General features: G+C 52.9%; 1 protein-coding gene across 1 annotated transcript in view; it reads right to left on the reverse strand.

The window, feature by feature from the left end:
• Positions 1-23,573, reverse strand: part of LOC147100511 (uncharacterized) — a 75,871-nt gene extending 52,298 nt beyond the window's left edge. The window contains exons 1-3 of the mRNA XM_085967442.1: positions 23,401-23,573; positions 23,026-23,310; positions 22,899-22,980 (exon numbers count right to left, since the gene is read on the reverse strand). Coding sequence (XP_085823568.1) covers positions 22,899-22,980; positions 23,026-23,310; positions 23,401-23,573 — 540 coding nt within the window. The remainder of the gene's footprint in view (positions 1-22,898; positions 22,981-23,025; positions 23,311-23,400) is intronic.
• Positions 23,574-24,003: the final 430 nt, after the last annotated feature.

A 24,003-nucleotide genomic window follows, 5' to 3' on the forward strand; every position in this document is an offset into this window, starting at 1 on the left:
CGACCTTGGGACGTATTGAAGAGTTCTCTGGGGATAAGGACAGTTCATGGGAGGAATACGCAGAAAGACTGGGGTGTTTCTTTGAGGCCAATAATATTGGCAAAGAAGAGAAGAAGCGCTCAGTGTTGCTAAGTGTATGCGGAGCTGCTACTTACTCCGCCCTGCGTTCATTGGTGGCTCCTTGTAAATCTAGTGAGGTGGATTATGCTGATTTGATTGAGAAGCTGCAGAAACATTTTAACCCAAAACCCTCAGAGATTGTGCAGCGTTTCCATTTTCACAATTGTAAACAACAGCCTGGACAATCTATTTCAAGTTACATTGCTGAGTTGAGGAAACGCTCATTACATTGTAATTTTGGTGACCATTTAGACAATATGCTCCGTGATCGGATTGTGTGTGGAGTGCTGTACTCGGCATTGCAGAGACAGCTGTTAGCGGAGAAGGCCCAGACGTTCCGGTTGGCCGAGGAGAAGGCTTTAGCAGCAGAGGCTGCATCGATGAACACACGTATGCTCCGTACAGAGGCAGCACCATCTCAGGCCGCCGAGGAGGTGCACAAGACCACACACACAGCTGCTGCTGCGGGAGACATGGAGGCAACTAAAGAGACAGGGAGAAATTTTTCCGCTGTGGGGCTCTCCATGGTTCCACTACATGCAAATTTGTGTCAGCGGTATGTCATTTCTGTAAGAAAAGAGGACACATAGCTCGTGTCTGCATGAAGAAAGCTCAGGCTGCTGCAGCAGAGCCAACACAAGCATCGCAGACACACACCCTGACACTGGAGGACAACGATGAGTACACAGTGTATACCACGGAAGCTGAGCAGCTACCCCACAGACGATGGGGATACACGGCAAATGCGATCATGAATGGGGCACCACTCTGCATGGAGGTGGATTCAGGCTCAGCGTGTTCGTTGATAAGTGAAGACACTTACAATAGGCTGTGGCCAAGTGAACCCCCGGCGATGGCTCAGGTCAGTGGCGTGCTACGGCAGTGGTCCCAAGCTCAACTCCAGGTGCTGGGTATGATTCATGTGGAAGTTAAGTATCAAGCAGTCAAGGACACACTTCCACTTTATGTGGTGGCGGGGCAGGGCACAAGCCTGCTGGGCAGAGATTGGTTTGAGCCCCTCGGTATTGAAGTGACAGGAGTACACACGGTACAGCGACAGCCCATAATGCCTATGTTGGAGAACTATGAAGAGGTTTTTGGTGAGCTCGGGGCCTGTCGGGGACCACCAGTCTCAATTGAAGTGGACCCAGGGGTAGCGCCTAAGTTCTTCAAGGCGCGACCAGTTCCTTTTGCGTTGCGCAAGAAGGTGGATGAGGCCCTGGATAAGCTGGTTTACCAAGGGGTTCTCTTGCCAGTGAAGAACTCCCGTTGGGCCACCCCTATCGTGCCCATTGCAAAGAAGGATGGGGGCCTGCGAATCTGTGGAGATTACAGATGTACGGTTAATACTGCTGTGTTACCAGATGTGTATCCCTTACCAACAGTTACAGAGTTGTTTTCAACACTGGCTGGAGGCACTCTGTTCACCAAGCTGGATCTCAAGCAAGCATACCAGCAACTGGTCCTGGATGAAGAGTCAGCCAAGCTGTTGACAATCAACACCCACAGAGGACTTTTCCGAGCCACAAGGCTGCAGTTTGGGGTGTCTACGGCTGTGGCAATCTTTCAGAGGTTCATGGACACCCTGTTGGCTGGTGTTCCGGGAGTTCAGCCTTACTTGGATGACATACTGATTACAGGCAAGACACAGGAAGCCCATGATGAGCGGCTGCAGGAAGTACTACGCCGGCTGGCTGAGGTAGGACTACGCCTTCAGAAGGAGAAATGTGTGTTCGCTGCCAATGGGGTGGAGTTCTTGGGATTCCGAGTGGACAAAGACGATGTGCATCCAACTACTGTTCTGCAGGGGTCAGTGCTGGGTCCCCAACTCTTTACAATCTATATTAATGATTTGGAGGAGGGGACCGAGTGTAACATATCAAAATTTGCAGATGATACAAAGATGGGAGGGAAAGTAGTGAGTGAGGAGGACATAAAAACCCTGCAAAGTGACATAGACAGGCTAAGTAAGTGGGCAGAGATTTGGCAGATGGAATACAATACTGGAAAGTGTGAGGTTATGCACTTTGGCAGGAAAAATTATAGAGCAAGTTATTATCTTAATGGCAAGAAACTGGAAAGTACTGAAGTACAAAGGGATCTGGGGGTCCTGGTGCACGAAACTCAAAAAGTTAGTATGCAGGTGCAGCAAGTGATCAAGAAGGCCAATGGAATGTTGGTTTTATTGCTAGGGGGATAGAATATAAAAACAGGGAGGTATTGCTGCAGTTATACAAGGTATTATTAGTGAGACCGCACCTGGAATACTGCATACAATTTTGGTGTCCATACTTAAGAAAAGACATACTTGCTCTCGAGTCAGTACAAAGAAGGTTCACTTGGTTAATCCCGGGGGTGAGGGGGTGGTCCTATGAGGAAAGGTTGAGTAGATTGGGACTCTACTCATTGGAGTTCAGAAGAATGAGAGGCGATCTTATTGAAACATATAAGATTGTGAAGGGGCTTGATCGGGTGGATGCGGTGAGGATGTTCCCAATGATGGGTGAAACTAGAACTAGGGGGCATAATCTTAAAATAAGGGGCTGCTCTTTCAAAACTGAGATGAGGAGAAACTTCTTCACTCAGAGGGTGGTAGGTTTGTGGAATTTGCTGCCCCAGAAAGCTGTGGAAGCTACATCATTAAATAAATTTAAAACAGAAATAGATAGTTTCCTAGAAGTAAAGGGAATTAAGGGTTACGGGGAGCGGGCAGGAAATTGGACATGAGTCTAGGTTCGGAATGGTCATGGCCCTGTGGGTAGTGAAGCGGGCCCAGGGGCCGTGTAGCCTGGTTCTGCTCCTACTTCTTGTGTTCTAATTCTGTGTTAGATTTCAGGAGATGGTTTTATTCCTGTTCCTGGCTGGGGTGGAGATCGCATTTACAGAAGGTAAGCACTGTAGAAAATATAGGGACAGAGTGATCTCCTGGAAGAGTTTCGATCGCCTAGATGGGTCGGAGAGGAATTTCCCAGATTTTTTCTCCCAAATTGGCCATTGGGTTTTTTATCTGGTTTTTCGCCTCTCCCGGGAGATCACATGGGTTCAGGTGGGATGGAGAGTGATAGAAGATTTGAGGTTAGGATCAGATCAGCCATTATTTTATTGAATGGTGGAGCAGCCTCGAGGGGCCGATTGGCCTACTCCTGCTCCTATTTCTTATGTTCTTATGAGAAGGTGGAGGCTATCAGGAGCGCTCCTACCTCCAAGAACAAGACCGAACTGCAGGCATTCCTCGGACTGTTAAACTTCTACAGTTGTTTTCTCAAGGGCAAAGCCACAATCTTAGAGCCACTGCACAGGCTGTTAGACCAAGCAACAGAGTGGAACTGGACCTCAGCTCATGAAACAGCCTACAGACAGGCAAAGGAACTGCTACAAGCAGATAAGGTTCTGGCACACTATGATGAAAACAAGCCATTGGTGTTGGTGTGTGATGCCTCACCATACGGGCTGGGAGCTCTGTTGGGTCACATAGAGCCAGATGGCCAGGAAGCGCCTATCAGTTTTGCCTCAAGAACACTCTCAACAACAGAACGTAATTACGCCCAGATTGACAAGGAGGCCCTAGCCATCATATTTGGGGTAAAGAAGTTCAGCCAGTACCTGTTAGGGAGACAGTTCGTCATCTACACAGACCACAAGCCACTCTTGGGGCTCCTGCATCACTCCAAGCCCATGCCCCAGATCATATCACCACGTATGCTTCGGTGGAGTCTGATGTTGGGGGCCTACAGTTATGAACTTTGCTACAGGCCTGGGAAGATGCTGGCTAATGCTGATGCTCTGAGCCGCTTGCCTTTGAACCGGCCGATGGCTGAGACGCCACCACCCCTGGAGGTGCTGCTACTGGAGGAGGTTCCGAAGGCCCCACTCCATGCCCAGCGGATTGGCAGCCTCACACAGAAAGATCCAGTCTTATCACGGGTGCTACGCTGGCTGCTGCATGGCTGGCCCTCCGAGGTCCAGGAGGAGCATTTCAAGCCCTTCGTTCAGAGGCGCCATGAAATGTCTACACACAAGAACGGCGTGCTCTGGGGAAGTCGTGTGGTGGCTCCTGCCGCCGCAAGAGAGGAGGTGCTGAAAATGCTGCATGACTCACACCCTGGGATTGTGCACATGAAGGCGTTGGCGAGAAGCTACGTCTGGTGGCCTGGGTTGGACCGAGACGTGGAAGAGGTGGTAAAGTGCTGTGAGACATGTCAGCTGACTCGCCATAGCCCATCCAAGGCTCCCCTTCACCCCTGGGAGTGGACCACTCGTAAATGGTCAAGACTCCACATTGACTTTGTAGGGCCATTTCAGGGGAAGGTCTTTTTGATAGTGGTGGATTCTCATTCGAAATGGCTGGAGGTGGCTATCATGAGCTCCATGACATCCAGTGCAGTGATCAACGCATTGTGTTTGCTGTTTGCCACACATGGGGTCCCTGACGTGCTGGTTTCGGACAATGGAACAGCCTTCACGTCAGCGGAGTTCAAGGCTTTTGCAGGCAGAAACTGGATCCGCCACGTGACCACAGCACCCTATTACCCCTCCTCTAACGGGCAGGCAGAAAGGATGCTGCAACCACAAAAGAGGCACTGGTGAGGATATCGGTGGGGGACTGGCAAACCAGATTGACCAGGTTCCTGTTATCACAGCATACCACACCAAACTCAGCAACGGGGAAGAGTCCTGCCGAGATGCTGATGGGTCGCCGGCTGGCGACTGCACTGGACCGGCTACACCCAGACTACAGGGATGAGATGCACACAAAGCAAGAAGAGCTGGCTAAGAAGCACCAGGGCACCGCCAGGCAGTTCGAGCTGTCAGAGACTGTGTTTGCCCGTTGCTATGCAGGAGGAGACAAATGGATGCCTGCCGTGGTGCAGCAGGCCATGGGTCCCCTGTCGTACAGCATCCGTACACCTGATGGCCAGCTACACAGACACCACGTAGACCAGCTACGGGGTCGTACTCCGGTGAGAGTAACAGAGATGTCACAGGCTAGGCCATTGTCTCCGCCACCTCTGCCAGGCAGTGACGGCCTGCTTCCTGCAACAACGACGGAAGCCACATCGACAGAAGGTGTCACGGAGTCATCAGCCACGGAGGAAGGTTTTCCTGCGGCTAGCAGTGGCACCCCGACTATGCCTGTCCAGCGGCGCTCAAGTCGGGTTAGATTCCGTCCCAGATGCCTGGAGGATTAAAGGGTTTTATCTGGGGGAAAGGAGTGTTGTGTTTTGAGTTTTGCTTCAATTAAGTTTGTCCCAGTTCCCGGGTGTTACCTGAAGGGGGTGCTGGGGGGCTCGGTTTTACTTTGTCTTTCACTTTCAGTTTCGGGTTCTGCCATGCAGACAATGTGCTGTAATGTCCACCCATTTACTCAGTAAATAGTAAAAGGTACATTCCGTCTCCTCTATTCATTACTGTTCGGTCAAGATACAATAGATGGGAACTTGCCACTCCTAACCCGCCTGGCGAACATGTGACTCCAGTTCACACCAGGTGGTTGATTCTTAATGCCCTCTGAAGTGGTGTAGTGAATCACTCAGCTGTACCAACAATCACCGAGAAGGCCCACCAGCGCCAATGCACGGCAACTAGGGCTGGGCAATAAATGTGGGCACAGACCACATCCCGAAAATGAATAAAAATAACATTAGGAATTCCTCTGATTTGCTTATCATCCACACTGGGAGACGAAAGTATGAACTATGATGGTGAAAAATGTGGCCAGATATTGAGGAGCGGCCGCTCAGGTAATGGCCCAGGGGCTACAATTTCCAGCACTGCAGCTATATGTGGAAGGTTGCCTCATCCTGACCATTGAATGGCCATTCGTAAAGTAGGGCAGGTAGTTATTGGATGCCAGTGTGCAGCACTCCATCCCAGGTCCCCAGTGGAAGGACCCTGTCACTGAGGACCCTGTCACTGAGGACCCTGTCACTGAGGACCCTGTCATTGAGGACCTTGTCATTGCGGACCCTGTCACTGAGGACCTAGTCACTGAGGACCTTGTCACTGAGGACCTTGTCACTGAGGACCCTGTCACTGAGGACCCTGCCACTGTGGACCCTGTCACTGAGGACCCTGTCACTGAGGACCTTGCCACTGAGGACCTTGTCACTGAGGACCTTGCCACTGAGTATCCTGTCACTGAGGATCTTGTCACTGAAGACCTTGTCACTGAGGACCCTGTCACTGAGGACCTTGCCACTGAGGACCTGTCACTAAGGACCTTGTCACTGAGGACCTTGTCACTGAGGACCCTATCACTGAGGACCTTGTCACTGAGGACCCTGTCACTCAGGACCCTGTGACTGAGGACCCTGTCACTGAGGACCTTGCCACTGAGGACCCTGTCACTGAGGACCTTGTCACTGAGGACCCTGTCACTGAGGACCTTGTCACTGAGGACCCTGTCACTCAGGACCCTGTGACTGAGGAACCTGTCACTGAGGACCTTGCCACCGAGGACCCTGTCACTGAGGATCTTGCCACTGAGGACCTTGTCACTGAGGACTCTGTGACTGAGGACTCTGTGACTGAGGACCTGTGACTGAGGACCCTGTCACTGAGGACCCTGTCTCTGAGGACCTTCTGACTGAGGACACTGTCACTGAGGAACTTGTCACTGAGGACCCTGTCACTGAGGACCCTGTCACTGAGGACCTTGTCACTGAGGACCTTGTCACTGAGGACCCTGTGACTGAGGACCCTGTCACTGAGGACCTTGCCACTGAGGACCCTGTCACTGAGGACCTTGTCACTGAGGACCCTGTCACTGAGGACCTTGCCACTGAGGACCTTGTCACTGAGGACTCTGTGACTGAGGACCCTGTGACTGAGGACCTGTGACTGAGGACCCTGTCACTGAGGACCCTGTCTCTGAGGAACTTCTCACTGAGGACCCTGTGAATGAGGACCCTGTCACTGAGGACCTAATCACTGTGGACCCTGTCACTGAGGACCCTGTCACTGAGGACCTTGCCACTGAGGACCTTGTCATTGAGGACCCTGTCACTGAGGACCCTGTCACTGAGGACCCTGTCACTGAGGACCTTGCCACTGAGGACCCTGTCACTGAGGACCCTGTCACTGAGGACCCTGTCACTGTGGACCTTGCCACTGAAAACCTTGCCACTGAGGACCCTGTCAGCGAGGACGCTGTCACTGAGGACCTTGTCACTGAGGACCCTGTCACTGAGGACCCTGTCACTGAGGACCCTGTCACTGAGGACCTTGCCACTGAGGACCCTGTCAGCGAGGACGCTGTCACTGAGGACCTTGCCACTGAAAACCTTGCCACTGAGGAACTTGTCACTGAGGACCCTGTCACTGAGGACCCTGTCACTGAGGACCTTGTCACTGAGGACCTTGTCACTGAGGACCATGTCACTGAGGACCCTGTCACTGAGGACCTTGTCACTGAGGACCTTGTCACTGAGGACCCTGTCAGTGAGGACCCTGTCACTGAGGACCCTGTCACTGAGGACCTTGCCACTGAAAACCTTGCCACTGAGGAACTTGTCACTGAGGACCCTGTCACTGAGGACCCTGTCACTGAGGACCTTGCCACTGAGGACCCTGTCACTGAGGACCCTGTCACTGAGGACCCTGTCACTGAGGATCTTGTGACTGTTGACCCTGTCACTGAGGACCTTGTCACTGAGGACCCTGTCACTGAGGACCCTGCCACTGAGGACCCTGTCACTGAGGACCCTACCACTGAGGACCCTGTCACTGAGGACCCTGTCACTGAGGACCTTTTCACTGAGGACCCTATCACTGACGACCCTGTCTGTTAAGTCTGTGTGTTCTAGTTATTGTTAATAAGAATCACTGCACACAGACCACAAGAATAAATTCAACAGGTCTTTACTAGTCGAAGGTCAGGCTGAACTGCCCAATAAATCATTACACAGCACTTACATACCGGTGTGGTCACCACCGGTATTACAGTATACAGCAGCCAAGATAAAGTAGTGCATCTCTTAAAATAGTTCTCTTAAAGGTGGAACGGTTACATACACCACAATCCTCCCTTTTTAGCTTAACAGTATATATTCCCCATTTAACATAACATAATAACATATATACACAACTTCATGTAAAAACAGTTCACAGATTCAGTCTCTGAGGAGGCCTCCTGATCCGAGATGGATAACTCCTTTCAGGGGTCTCTGGTTCTCGTTGCTGGGGTGACTCATCTAGTTGATCCCCTATGGATAGGACATCATCATCAGGTATATTCACTTCTGAGCTAGATGCTTCAGGTTCACTAACTTCCTCCACGGTTGTCTCTGTCGTAACCATGGGCTCGACCCTTGTTCTCGATCCCACCAGTTGGTCAGCATGACGTCGCATTACGTTTTCACCAACATCTACCGTGTACATCAGGGGTCCTTGTCTGGCCTGAATTGTTCCAGATTGCCATTTCTCATTTTTATCGTCCCTGGCTAACACCGGTTGTCCTATTTCAAAACTCCGAGTGGGCTTGTTATTGATATGCTGGAACTGTTTGTTTCCGACTTCCCTCCGCACATTTGGTTTTAACAAGTCCAACCTGGACCGCAACCTCCTGTTATAGAACATCATGGCAGGACTTTGGTTTGTTGTTGCATGGGTGGCATTTCGATATGCCAGTAGGAAATTGTCCACCTTGTGTTGCAGTGGAATCTGATCTTCGCTCATGGCCTTTATTGCCTTTTTGAATGTCTGTACAAACCTCTCGGCCAGCCCATTCGTAGCTGGATGATATGGGGCAGAGGTATAATGTTTCACCCCATTCTTCTTCAGGAATTTCTGGAATTCCTCTGACACGAACTGTGGTCCATTGTCTGAACATATTTGCTCTGGCAATCCATTTCTTGCAAATATCGTTCTTAGCACCGCGATCGTCTTCTCCGAGGTAGTGGTAGTCATTTTAATCACTTCTGGCTATTTAGAATGTGCGTCCACCGCAATTAAAAACATGGAGTCCATGAATGGACCAGCAAAGTCAATATGTACACGTTGCCATGGGGTTGAAGGCCATTCCCATGGATGCAGCGGTGCAATTGGATGTGCATTTTGGACTTTTTGGCACCCTGAGCAGCTTTTCGTCAGATCCTCTATCTGTTGGTCGATACCTGGACACCACACATAAGCCCTAGCAAGGCTTTTCATCTTGACTCCCCCCAGATGACCTTCATGTAGTTCTTAGGAGGGATAATCACCCTTGTTCCATACATCAATGTTCCCTGACAGATGGACAGCTGTTCTCGTCTTGCTGAGAATGCCGGTAACAGTGGATCACCATGGGCTGGCCATCCCTTTACTATCAATTCGTGGACCTGGGACAGTGTCGGGTCATTCCTAGTCTCCCTTTCAATATTTGCATTGGTGACAGGTAAACATTCGATGATGGTCGAGTGAAATAACTCCACCGGGTCAACCGTCGGTGCCTCCTCCTCAGTAGGTAGTGGCAGGCGCGACAGCCCATCAGCATTACCATGCTGCTTTGTACCTTTGAATTCTATCTGATATTGATGTGCCCCTAGGAAAAGGGACCATCTCTGGAGCCTCTGTGCTGTCATCACCGAAACACCCTTCTTAGGGTTAAAAATGGATACCAACGGCTGGTGGTCTGTCAGCAGTGTAAACTTCTGGCCCTGCAGGTAATGATTAAACTTCTTTACTCCCCACACAAGGCTGAGAGCCTCCCTATCTATCTGAGCATAGTTGCGCTCAGCGGAGGTCAATGATCTGGATGCAAATGCGACTGGCCTTTCCAAGCCATTTGGCAACTTGTGTGAGAGTACTGCTCCAATACCATAAGGAGAAGCATCACAAGCTAAACGAGTAGGTAGCGTTGGGTTGAAGTGAGCCAACACTTCCTCTGAGGTGATCAATGCCTTGCTTTTGCGAAAGGCCTTCTTACAGTCCTCGCTCCACTTCCATGGTACTTCTTTCTGCAAAAGAGCGTTCAGCGGGTGCAGCACCGTGGATAGATTTGGCAGCAACTTATGGTAATAGTTAATCAACCCTAGGAACGACCTCAACTGGGATACATTTTCCGGAGCGGGAGCCTTCACAACAGCTTCGATCTTGTCAGGTGACTTGTGCAGCCCCTCCTGGTCAATGACATGACCACAGTACGAGATCCGTTTCTGAAAGAACTCACATTTCTGGCGATTAACTCGAAGTCCATATTCCTTCAATCTGGTGAGCACCAGTTTCAAATTTGCAAGGTGTTCCTCATCGTCATCTCCTGTAATCAGGATGTCGTCCAAGTAACATTGAGTGCTTGGAATTCCCTGTAATACCTGCTCCATGGCCCTCTGCCAAATTGCTGGAGCCGAAGCCACTCCAAAAACCAGTCTATTATATCGATACAAGCCTCTGTGCGTGTTGATTGTGAGATACTGGCGCGACTCTTCCTCAACTTCCATCTGTAAGTACGCTTGCGCCAGGTCTATCTTGCTGAAGTGTTTCCCGCCAGACAATGAAGCAAAGATATCCTCAATCCGCGGAAGCGGATATTGCACCGTGTGAAGCACCGGATTAACCGTGATCTTGAAGTCTCCACAGATGCGGACCTTCCCCGGTTCCCCTGGCTTGTTACTCGATGAACGCTTCATGACGGGAGCAATGGGCGTGGCCCACTCACTCCAGTCCACCTTAGACAGTACTCCTGAACGTTCTAGCCCTTCCAGCTCAGCTTCCACAGCAGGTCGTATCGCACAAGGTACCGGTCTGGCTTTGAAAAATTTTGGGTTTGCATGTTCTGCAATCTTGATTTTTGCCGTAATTCCTCTCAGTGTTCCCAGTCCCTGTTGGAACACCTCTTTAGCCTCATCCAATATTCTGGACAATCGTTCAGGTTTGACATCTTTTTTTCCGGAATCTACCGTTATTGCTTTTAGGGAGTGCCAGTCCATATTTATTTTCCTGATCCACTCCCGTCCCAGAAGTGGTGGACCTCCCTCAGGTAGTACATATAAGTCCATTCCTTGGTGTTCTTTGCCCTTGTGTACCACCTTGACTTTTATCTTTCCGATGGGGTATACTCTTTGCCCCGTGTATGTCTGCAATACTATCTCCGTATCCCGTAGGGGAATATGTGTGAATAACCTTTTGTAATCTTGCTTATTCATGACCGTCAACGCCGATCTGGTGTCCAATTCCATCTTCACTTGGACTCCTGCTATCTGAAGTGTGACCCAGATAGTTTGTAGGTCAGCTTCCTTACTCACATTGTGAATTCTCAGACTACCCAGTTCCTTGCTGTTGGAGTCTGAATCCGAATTCTGTTCATCCGAACTCTTCTCAGCCACCTTATGTACCTTTCTGCACTTTTCCTGCGGTGACTTTTTGTTGCTGGTCTTCTTTCCTGACCGGCATACTTTAGCTATGTGACCAAGCTTGCCACATTTTCTACATTCCTGATTTTTAAACCAGCATTGGTTCTGATCGTGTGTTGTCTTTCCACAACGATAACATTTCGCTGTACCCAAAGCCATTTGGTCTACGCTGAGTACCGCTGCCTTCAGCTGCATTTCCGCAGTGCCTCTCGCTGCGGCTTCGTGCGATGCTGCAATAGTGACAGCCTTATCAAGTGTAAGATCATTCTCTTCAAGCAGCCGCTTTTGTGTTCCTTCTTTCGACAATCCACACACGAATTTGTCTCTCAGTGCCTCTGTCAGTCTTTCCCCAAACTGACAGTATTTCGCTAGCTTACGCAGTTCAATTAAATACTCCGCGTTGCTTTCCTCTTTCAGTTGCGTTCTCGCATAAAATTTAAATCGTTCCGCCAACATCAGCGGTGTGGGGTTCAAATGATTTCTCAGGACAGCAACAATATTAGCGAAAGCCTGATCCGTCGGATTAGCTGGTGATAGAAGATGCTTCAATAGCTCGTATGTCTTCGCACCCACTGAGTTTAGTAAGGTTAGTGCTTTATCTTCATCTGATATTTTATTTGCCTTACAATAAATCTCTATGCGTTCTACATACGTGGCCCAATCTTCAACATCGGCATCGAAATCGTTAATGTTACCACGCTTAGGCATCCTCACAATCTTTTTGAGAAACAAAAAGAAATTTTTCTTTTATTTTTTTTTTCAAAATGGCGGTTTCCCGCGCTTGTCTTCTTCCCCGCCTACGAAAATGGCGGCTTCCCGCGTTTGCCTTTCTCCCCCGCTGGCTGTAATGGCGATTGCCGTATTGCTGCATTCGCCCTCCCCTGCGGTTATCAAATCGTGCCGCGCAGCCCCTCTTGCAGTCCGGTCCTTTCCCCCGGCTGCGGCTGAGTTCTCCGCAGTTTTTAAAAAATTATTTTTATTTTCTCCCGCGCCTCGCGGCCTTGGTTGCTGCCCGGCCTTTTTCCCCGGTCGCGGTCGAGCTCTCTCTCGACGCTGTTGCGTCTCCCAGCCCGCTTGCAGCCCGCTCTTTTACACCAGCTGCGTTTGCATTCATCGCGGCTCCCGTGCCTTACGCTGCCCCAGTCTCAGCGCCTCTGGCCCCGACTTCTGTCCGGCTCCTTTCCCCGGCCGTGGTAGAGTTCTCCGCCCTTATATCCTCCGTTTTTCCCTCCCCTACTTCACAGCCAACGTGGCCGACTTGCTGCTCGTCGCTGATCGGCTTACCCACCACCGTGATAGAAGGATGATCGCTGCCTATTGCTGATGGAAGGCTTCGTGTCAGGATTCTTCCTTGTTCTTCAGACCCGAGTCTTTTCTCAGCAGGATGATGAGGGCGGATGCCTCTTCTCGACGCCCGTTAAAATGCCTTGGATATATCTCTGCCGCAGCGTAAGATCGTCATGGTCGCCATTGTTAAGTCTGTGTGTTCTAGTAATTGTTAAGAAGAATCACTGCACACAGACCACAAGAATAAATTCAACAGGTCTTTACTAGTCGAAGGTCAGGCTGAACTGCCCAATAAATCATTACACAGCACTTATATACCGGTGTGGTCACCACCGGTATTACAGTATACAGCAGCCAAGATAAAGGAGTGCATCTCTTAAAATAGTTCTCTTAAAGGTGGAACGGTTACATACACCACACTGTCACTGAGGACCTTGCCACCGAGGACCTTGTCACTGAGGACCCTGCCACTGAGGACCCTGTCACTGAGGACCCTGTCACTGAGGACCCTGTCACTGAGGACCTTGTCACTGAGGACCCTGTCACTGACGACCCTGTCACTGACGACCCTGTCACTGAGGACCGTGTCACTGATGACCTGACATTGAGGACCCTGTCACTGAGGACCTTGTCACTGAGGACCCTGCCACTGAGGACCCTGTCACTGAGGACCCTGTCACTGAGGACCCTGTCACTGAGGACCTTGTCACTGAGGACCCTGTCACTGACGACCCTGTCACTGACGACCCTGTCACTGAGGACCTTGTCACTGATGACCTGTCACTGAGGACCCTGTCACTGAGGACCTTGTCACTGAGGACCCTGTCAATGAGGACCCTGTCACTGAGGAACTTGTCACTGAGGACCTTTCACTGAGGACACTGTCACTGAGTTCCTTTTCACTGAGGACCCTGTCACTGAGGACCATGTCACCGACGACCTTGTCACTGAGGACCCTGTCACTGAGGACCCTGTCACTGAGGACCCTGCCACTGAGGACCTTTTCACTGAGGATCCTGTCACTGAGGACCCTGTCACTGAGGACCCTGTCAATGAGGACGCTACCACTGAGGACCCTGTCACTGAGGACCCTGTCACTGAGCACCTTACCACTGAGGACCCTGTCACTGACGACCCTGCCACTGAGGACCTTGTCACTGAGGATCCTTTCACTGAGGACCTTGTCACTGAGGACCCTGTCACTGAGGACCCTGTCACTGAGGACCCTGTCACTGAGGACCTTGTCACTGAGGACCCTGTCACTGAGGACCTTTCACTGAGGACCCTGTCACTGAGGACCCTGTGGCTGAGGACCTTTTCACTGAGGACCCTGTCACTGAGGACCCTGTCACCGAGGACCTTGCCACTGAGGATCCTGTCACTGAGGACCTTGTCACTGAGGACCCTGTCACTGAGGACCTTATCACTGAGGACCCTGTGACTGAGGACCTTGTCACTGAGGACCTTGCCACTGAGGACCTTGGCATTGAGGACCCTGTCACTGAGGACCCTGTCACTGAGGACCTTGTCACTGAGGACCCTGTCACTGACGACCCTGTCACTGACGACCCTGTCACTGAGGACCGTGTCACTGATGACCTGACATTGAGGACCCTGTCACTGAGGACCTTGTCACTGAGGACCCTGCCACTGAGGACCCTGTCACTGAGGACCTTGTCACTGAGGACCCTGTCACTGACGACCCTGTCACTGACGACCCTGTCACTGAGGACCTTGTCACTGATGACCTTGTCACTGAGGACCCTGTCAATGAGGACCCTGTCACTGAGGAACTTGTCACTGAGGACCTTTCACTGAGGACACTGTCACTGAGGACCTTGTCACTGAGGACCCTGTCAATGAGGACCCTGTCACTGAGGAACTTGTCACTGAGGACCTTTCACTGAGGACACTGTCACTGAGTTCCTTTTCACTGAGGACCCTGTCACTGAGGACCATGTCACCGACGACCTTGTCACTGAGGACCCTGTCACTGAGGACCCTGTCACTGAGGACCCTGTCAATGAGGACGCTACCACTGAGGACCCTGTCACTGAGGACCCTGTCACTGAGCACCTTACCACTGAGGACCCTGTCACTGACGACCCTGCCACTGAGGACCTTGTCACTGAGGACCCTGTCACTGAGGACCCTGTCACTGAGGACCCTGTCACTGAGGACCCTGTCACTGAGGACCCTGTCACTGAGGACCCTGTCACTGAGGACCTTTCACTGAGGACCCTGTCACTGAGGACCCTGTGGCTGAGGACCTTTTCACTGAGGACCCTGTCACTGAGGACCCTGTCACCGAGGACCTTGCCACTGAGGATCCTGTCACTGAGGACCTTGTCACTGAGGAACCTGTAACTGAGGACCTTGCCATAGAGGACCCTGCCACTGAGGACCTTGTCACTGAGGACCCTGTGACTGAGGACCTTGTCACTGAGGACCTTGCCACTGAGGACCTTGGCGTTGAGGACCCTGTCACTGAGGACCCTGTCACAGAGGACCCTGTCACTGAGGACCCTGTCACTGAGGACCTTGTCACTGAGGACCTTGTCACTGAGGACCTTGTCACTGAGGACCATGTCACTGAGGACCCTGTCACTGAGGACCTTGTCACTGAGGACCCTGTCACTGAGGACCTTGTCACTGAGGACCCTGTCACCGAGGACATTGCCACTGAGGACCCTGTCACTGAGGACCCTGTCACTGAGGACCTTGTCACTGAGGACCCTGTCACTGAGGACCCTGTTACTGAGGACCCTGTCACTGAGGACCCTGTCACTGAGGAACCTGTCACTGAGGACCTTCTCACTGAGGACCCTTTCACTGAGGACCCTGTCACTGAGGACCTTGTCACTGAGGACCCTGTCACTGAGGACCCTGTCACTGAGGACCCTGTCACTTAGGACCCTGTCACTGGGGACCCTGTCACTGAGGATCCTGTCACTGAGGATGCTACCACTGAGGACCTTGTCACTGAGGACCCTGTCACTGAGGACCCTGTCACGGAGGACCCTGTCACTGAGGACCCTGTCACTGAGGACATTTTCACTGAGGACCCTGTCATTGAGGACCCTGTCACTGGGGACCCTGTCACTCAGGATCATGTCACTGAGGACCCTCTCACTGAGGACCCTGTCTCTGAGGACCCTGTCACTCAGGATCATGTCACTGAGGACCCTGTCACTGAGGACCTTTTCACTGAGGACCCTGTCACTGAAGACCTTGTCACTGAGGACCTTGTCACTGAGGACCCTGTCACTGAGGACCCTGTCACTGAGGACCCTGTCACTGAGGGCCCTATCACTGAGGACCTTGTCACTGAGGACCCTGTCACTGACGACCCTGTCACTGAGGACCTTGTCACTGAGGACCTTGCCACTGAGGACCCTGTCACTGAGGACCCTGTCACTGAGGACCTTGTCACTGAGGACCTTGTCACTGAGGACCTTGTAGTCGAGGACCCTGTCACTGAGGACCCTGTCACTGAGGACCTTCTCACTGAGGACCCTGTCAGTGAGGACCCTTTCACTGAGGACACTTTCACTGAGGACCTTGCCACTTAAAACCTTGTCACTGAGGACCTTGCCACTGAGGACCTTGGCATTGAGGACCCTGTCACTGAGGACCCCGTCACTGAGGACCTTGCCACTGAGGACCCTGTCACTGAGGACCTTGCCACTGAAAATCTTGTCACTGAAGACCCTGCCACTGAGGACCCTGTCACTGAGGACCCTACCACTGAGGACCCTGTGACTGAGGACCTTGTCACTGAGGACCTTGCCACTGAGGACCTTGGCGTTGAGGACCCTGTCACTGAGGACCCTGTCACAGAGGACCCTGTCACTGAGGACCCTGTCACTGAGGACCTTGTCACTGAGGACCTTGTCACTGAGGACCTTGTCACTGAGGACCATGTCACTGAGGACCCTGTCACTGAGGACCCTGTCACTGAGGACCTTGTCTCTGAGGACCCTGTCACTGAGGACTCTGTCACTGAAGACCTTGTCACTGAGGACCTTGTCACTGAGGACCATGTCACTGAGGCCCTGTCACTGAGGACCTTGACACTGAGGACCCTGTCACTGAGGACCTTGTCACTGAGGACCCTGTCACCGAGGACATTGACACTGAGGACCCTGTCACTGAGGACCTTCTCACTGAGGACCCTTTCACTGAGGACCCTGTCACTGAGGACCTTGTCACTGAGGACCATGTCACTGAGGACCCTGTCACTGAGGGTCTTGTGACTGTTGACCCTGTCACTGAGGAACTTGTCACTGAGGACCCTGTCACTGAGGACCCTGTCACTGAGGACCTTTTCACTGAGGAACCTGTCACTTAGGACCCTGTCACTGAGGACCCTGTCACTGAGGACCCTGTCACTGAGGACCCTGTCACTGAGGACCTTGTCACTGAGGACCCTGTCACTGAGGACACTGTCACTGAGGACCCTGTCACTGAGGACCTTGCCACTGAGGACACTGTCACTGAGGACCTTGACACTGAGGACCCTGTCACTGAGGACCCTGTCACCGAGGACCTTGTCACTGAGGACCCTGTCACTGAGGACCCTGTCACTGAGGACCCTGCCACTGAGGACCTTTTCACTGAGGACCCTGTCACTGAGGACCCTGTCACTGAGGATGCTACCACTGAGGACCCTGTCACTGAGGACCCTGTCACTGAGGACTCTGTCACTGAGGACCCTGTCACTGAGGACCCTTTCAATGAGGACCTTGCCACTGAGGACCTTGTCACTGAGGACATTTTCACTGAGGACCCTGTCATTGAGGACCCTGTCAGTGAGGACCTTGTCACTGAGGACCCTATCACTGTGGACCCTGTCACTGGGGACCCTGTCACTCAGGATCATGTCACTGAGGACCCTCTCACTGAGGACCCTGTCTCTGAGGACCTTGTCATTGAGGACCTTGTAACTGAGGACCCTGTCACTGAGGACCCTGTCACTGAGGACCTTGTCACTGAGGACCCTGTCACCGAGGACATTGCCACTGAGGACCCTGTCACTGAGGACCCTGTCACTGAGGACCTTGTCACTGAGGACCCTGTCACTGAGGACCTTGCCACTGAGGACCCTGTTACTGAGGACCCTGTCACTGAGGAACCTGTCACTGAGGACCTTCTCACTGAGGACCCTTTCACTGAGGACCTTGTCACTGAGGACCTTGCCACTGAGGACCCTGTTACTGAGGACCCTGTCACTGAGGAACCTGTCACTGAGGAACCTGTCACTGAGGAACCTGTCACTGAGGACCTTCTCACTGAGGACACTTTCACTGAGGACCTTGTCACTGAGGACCTTGCCACTGAGGACCCTGTCACTGAGGACCTTCTCACTGAGGACCCTGTCACTGAGGACCTTGTCACTGAGGACCATGTCACTGAGGACCCTGTCACTGAGGGTCTTGTGACTGTTGACCCTGTCACTGAGGAACTTGTCACTGAGGACCCTGTCACTGAGGACCCTGTCACTGAGGACCTTTTCACTGAGGAACCTGTCACTGAGGACCCTGTCACTTAGGACCCTGTCACTGGGGACCCTGTCACTGAGGACCTTGTCACTGAGGACCCTGTCACTGAGGACCCTGTCACTGAGGACCCTGTCACTGAGGACCCTGTCACCGAGGACCTTGTCACTGAGGAACCTGTCACTGAGGACCCTGTCACTGAGGATCCTGTCACTGAGGATGCTACCACTGAGGACCCTGTCACTGAGCACCCTACCACTGAGGACCCTGTCACTGAGGACCCTGTCACTGAGCACCTTGTCACTGAGGACCTTGTCACTGAGGACCCTGTCACTGAGGACCCTGTCACCAAGGACTCTGTCACTGAGGACCCTACCACTGAGGACCCTGTCACTGAGGACCCTGTCACTGAGGACCCTGTCACTGAGGACCCTGTCACTGAGGACCCTTTCAATGAGGACCTTGCCACTGAGGACCTTGTCACTGAGGACATTTTCACTGAGGACCCTGTCATTGAGGACCCTGTCACTGAGGACCTTGTCACTGAGGACCCTATCACTGTGGACCCTGTCACTGCGGACCCTGTCACTCAGGATCATGTCACTGAGGACCCTCTCACTGAGGACCCTGTCTCTGAGGACCTTGTCATTGAGGACCTTGTCACTGAGGACCCTGTCACTGAGGACCCTGTCACAGAGGACCCTGTCACTCAGGATCATGTCACTGAGGACCCTGTCACTGAGGACCTTTTCACTGAGGACCCTGTCACTGAAGACCCTGTCACTGAGGACCTTGTCACTGAGGACCTTGTCACTGAGGGCCCTGTCACTGAGGACTCTGTCACTGAGGACCCTGTCACTGAGGACCCTGTCACTGAGGACCTTGTCACTGAGGACCCTGTCACTGAGGACCCTGTCACTGACGACCCTGTCACTGAGGACCTTGTCACTGAGGACCTTGCCACTGAGGACCCTGTCACTGAGGACCCTGTCACTGAGGACCTTGTCACTGAGGACCTGTCACTGAGGAACCGGTCACTGAGGACCTTGTCACTGAAGACCCTGTCACTGAGGACCCTGTCACTGAGGACCTTGTAGTCGAGGACCCTGTCACTGAGGACCCTGTCACTGAGGACCTTCTCACTGAGGACCCTGTCACTGAGGACCTTGCCACTTAAAACCTTGTCACTGAGGACCTTGCCACTGAGGACCTTGGCATTGAGGACCCTGTCACTGAGGACCCCGTCACTGAGGACCTTGCCACTGAGGACCCTGTCACTGAGGACCTTGCCACTGAAAATCTTGTCACTGAAGACCCTGCCACTGAGGACCCTGTCACTGAGGACCCTGTCACTGAGGACCTTGCCACTGAGGACCCTACCACTGAGGACGCTGTCACTGAGGACATTGCCACTGAAAACCTTGCCACTGAGGACCTTGTCTCTGAGGACCCTGTCACTGAGGACCCTGTCACTGAGGACCATGTCACTGAGGCCCTGTCACTGAGGACCTTGTCAATGAGGACCCTGTCACTGAGGACCTTGTCACTGAGGACCCTGTCACTGAGGACCTTGTCACTGAGGACCCTGTCACCGAGGACATTGACACTGAGGACCCTGTCACTGAGGACCTTGTCACTGAGGACCTTGTCACTGAGGACCCTGTCACTGAGGACCTTGCCACTGAGGACCCTGTTACTGAGGACCCTGTCACTGAGTACCTTGTCACTGAGGAACCTGTCACTGAGGACCTTCTCACTGAGGACCCTTTCACTGAGGACCCTGTCACTGAGGACCTTGTCACTGAGGGTCTTGTGACTGTTGACCCTGTCACTGAGGAACTTGTCACTGAGGACCCTGTCACTGAGGGTCTTGTGACTGTTGACCCTGTCACTGAGGAACTTGTCACTGAGGACCCTGTCACTGAGGACCCTGTCACTGAGGACCTTTTCACTGAGGAACCTGTCACTTAGGACCCTGTCACTGAGGACCCTGTCACTGAGGACCCTGTCACTTAGGACCCTGTCACTGAGGACCCTGTCACTGAGGACCTTGTCACTGAGGACCCTGTCACTGAGGACACTGTCACTGAGGACCCTGTCACTGAGGACCTTGCCACTGAGGACACTGTCACTGAGGACCTTGACACTGAGGACCCTGTCACTGAGGACCCTGTCACCGAGGACCTTGTCACTGAGGACCCTGTCACTGAGGACCCTGTCACTGAGGACCCTGCCACTGAGGACCCTGTCACCGAGGACCTATTCACTGAGGACCCTGTCACTGAGGACCCTGTCACTGAGGACCCTGTCACTGAGGACTCTGTCACTAAGGACCCTGTCATTGAGGACCCTTTCAATGAGGACCTTGCCACTGAGGACCTTGTCACTGAGGACCCTATCACTGTGGACCCTGTCACTGGGGACCCTGTCACTCAGGATCATGTCACTGAGGACCCTCTCACTGAGGACCCTGTCTCTGAGGACCTTGTCATTGAGGACCTTGTAACTGAGGACCCTGTCACTGAGGACCCTGTCACTGAGGACCCTGTCACTCAGGATCATGTCACTGAGGACCCTGTCACTGAGGACCTTTTCACTGAGGACCCTGTCACTGACGACCCTGTCACTGAGGACCTTGTCACTGAGGACCTTGTCACTGAGGGCCCTGCCACTGAGGACCCTGTCACTGAGGACCCTATCACTGAGGGCCCTGTCACTGAGGACCTTGCCACTTAAAACCTTGTCACTGAGGACCCTGCCACTGAGGACCTTGTCACTGAGGAGCCTGTCACTGAGGACCCTGACACTGAGGACCATCTCACTGAGGACCCTGTCACTGAGGACCCTTTCACTGAGGACACTTTCACTGAGGACCTTGCCACTTAAAACCTTGTCACTGAGGACCCTGCCACTGAGGACCTTGTCACTGAGGAGCCTGTCACTGAGGACCCTGTCACTGAGGACCCTGTCACTGAGGACCTTACCACTGAGGACCCTGTCACTGAGGACCCTGTCACTGAGGACCTTGCCACTGAAAACCTTGCCACTGAGGACCCTGTCACTGAGGACCTTGTCACTGAGGACCATGTCACTGAGGACCCTGTCACTGAGGGTCTTGTGACTGTTGACCCTGTCACTGAGGAACCTGTCACTGAGGACCCTGTCACTGAGGACCTTTTCACTGAGGAACCTGTCACTGAGGACCTTGTCACTGAGGACCCTGTCACTGAGGATCCTGTCACTGAGGACCCTGTCACCGAGGACCTTGTCACTGAGGACCCTGTCACTGAGGACCCTGTCACCGAGGACCTTGTCACTGAGGACCCTGTCACTGAGGACCCTGTCACTGAGGACCCTGCCACTGAGGACCTTTTCACTGAGGACCCTGTCACTGAGGACCCTGTCACTGAGGACCCTGTCACTGAGGATGCTACCACTGAGGACCCTGTCACTGAGCACCCTACCACTGAGGACCCTGTCACTGAGGACCCTGTCATTGAGGACCCTGTCACTGAGGACCTTGTCACTGAGGACCTTGTCACTGAGGACCCTGTCACTGAGGACCCTGTCACCAAGGACTCTGTCACTGAGGACCCTACCACTGAGGACCCTGTCACTGAGGACTCTGTCACTAAGGACCCTGTCACTGAGGACCCTTTCAATGAGGACCTTGCCACTGAGGACCTTGTCACTGTGGACATTTTCACTGAGGACCCTGTCATTGAGGACCCTGTCACTGTGGACCCTGTCACTGGGGACCCTGTCACTCAGGATCATGTCACTGAGGACCCTCTCACTGAGGACACTGTCTCTGAGGACCTTGTCATTGAGGACCTTGTCACTGAGGACCCTGTCACTGAGGACCCTGTCACTGAGGACCCTGTCACTGAGGACCCTGTCACTCAGGATCATGTCACTGAGGACCCTGTCACTGAGGACCTTTTCACTGAGGACCCTGTCACTGACGACCCTGTCACTGAGGACCTTGTCACTGAGGACCTTGTCACTGAGGGCCCTGCCACTGAGGATCCTGTCACTGAGGACCCTGTCACTGAGGGCCCTGTCACTGAGGACCTTGTCACTGAGGACCCTGTCACTGAGGACCCTGTCACTGATGACCCTGTCACTGAGGACCTTGTCACTGAGGACCTTGCCACTGAGGACCCTGTCACTGAGGACCCTGTCACTGAGGACCTTGTCACTGAGGACCTGTCACTGAGGACCCTGTCACTGAGGACCCTCTCACTGAGGAACCGGTCACTGAGGACCTTGTCACTGAAGACCCTGTCACTGAGGACCCTGTCACTGAGGACCTTGTAATCGAGGACCCTGTCACTGAGGACCCTGTCACTGAGGACCTTCTCACTGAGGACCCTGTCACTGAGGACCCTTTCACTGAGGACACTTTCACTGAGGACCTTGCCACTTAAAACCTTATCACTGAGGACCCTGCCACTGAGGACCTTGTCACTGAGGAGCCTGTCACTGAGGACCCTGTCACTGAGGACCCTGTCACTGAGGACCTTACCACTGAGGACCCTATCACTGAGGACGCTGTCACTGAGGACCTTGCCACTGAAAACCTTGCCTCTGAGGACCCTGTCACTGAGGACCCTGTCACTGAGGTCCTTGTCACTGAGGACCATGTCACTGAGGACCCTGTCACTGAGGACCCTGTCACTGAGGACCTTGTCACTGAGGACCTTGTCACTGAGGACCATGTCACTGAGGACCCTGTCACTGAGGACCTTGTCACTGAGGACCTTGTCACCGAGGACATTGCCACTGAGGACCCTGTCACTGAGGACCCTGTCACTGAGGACCTTGTCACTGAGGACCCTGTCACTGAGGACCTTGCCACTGAGGACCCTGTAACTGAGGAACCTGTCACTGAGTACCTTGTCACTGAGGACCCTGTCACTGAGGACCCTGTCACTGAGGACCTTGTCACTAAGGACCCTGTCACTGAGGACCCTGTCACTGAGGACCATGTCACTGAGGACCTTGTCACTGAGGACCCTGTCAGTGAGGACCCTGTCACTGAGGACCCTGTCACTGAGGACCCTGTCAATGAGGATCTTGTGACTGTTGACCCTGTCACTGAGGACCTTTTCACTGAGGACCCTGTCACTGAGGACCCTGTCACTGAGGACCTTTTCACCGAGGACCCTGTCACTGAGGACCCTGTCACTGAGGACCCTGTCACTAAGTACTCTGTCATTGAGGACCCTACCACTGAGGACCCTGTCACTGAAGACCCTGTCACTGAGGACCCTGTCACTGAAGACTCTGTCACTGAGGACCTTGTCACTGAGGACCCTGTCACTGAGGACCCTGTCATTGAGGACCCTACCACTGAGGACCCTTTCACTGAGGACCCTGTCACTGAGGACCTTGTCACTGAGGACCTTTCACTGAGTACATTTTCACTGAGGACCCTGTCACTGAGGACCCTGTCACTGAGGACCTTGTCACTGAGGACCCTGTCACTGAGGACCTTGTCACTGAGGACCTTGTCACCGAGGACATTGCCACTGAGGACCCTGTCACTGAGGACCCTGTCACTGAGGACCTTGTCACTGAGGACCCTGTCACTGAGGACCTTGCCACTGAGGACCCTGTAACTGAGGACCCTGTCACTGAGTACCTTGTCACTGAGGACCCTGTCACTGAGGACCTTTTCACTGAGGACCCTATCACTGACGACCCTGTCTGTTAAGTCTGTGTGTTCTAGTTATTGTTAATAAGAATCACTGCACACAGTCCACAAG

Source organism: Somniosus microcephalus, chromosome 25, assembly GCF_052327205.1.
Source record: "Somniosus microcephalus isolate GS21.2 chromosome 25, FLI_Smic_1.0, whole genome shotgun sequence".
NCBI lineage: Eukaryota > Metazoa > Chordata > Chondrichthyes > Squaliformes > Somniosidae > Somniosus > Somniosus microcephalus.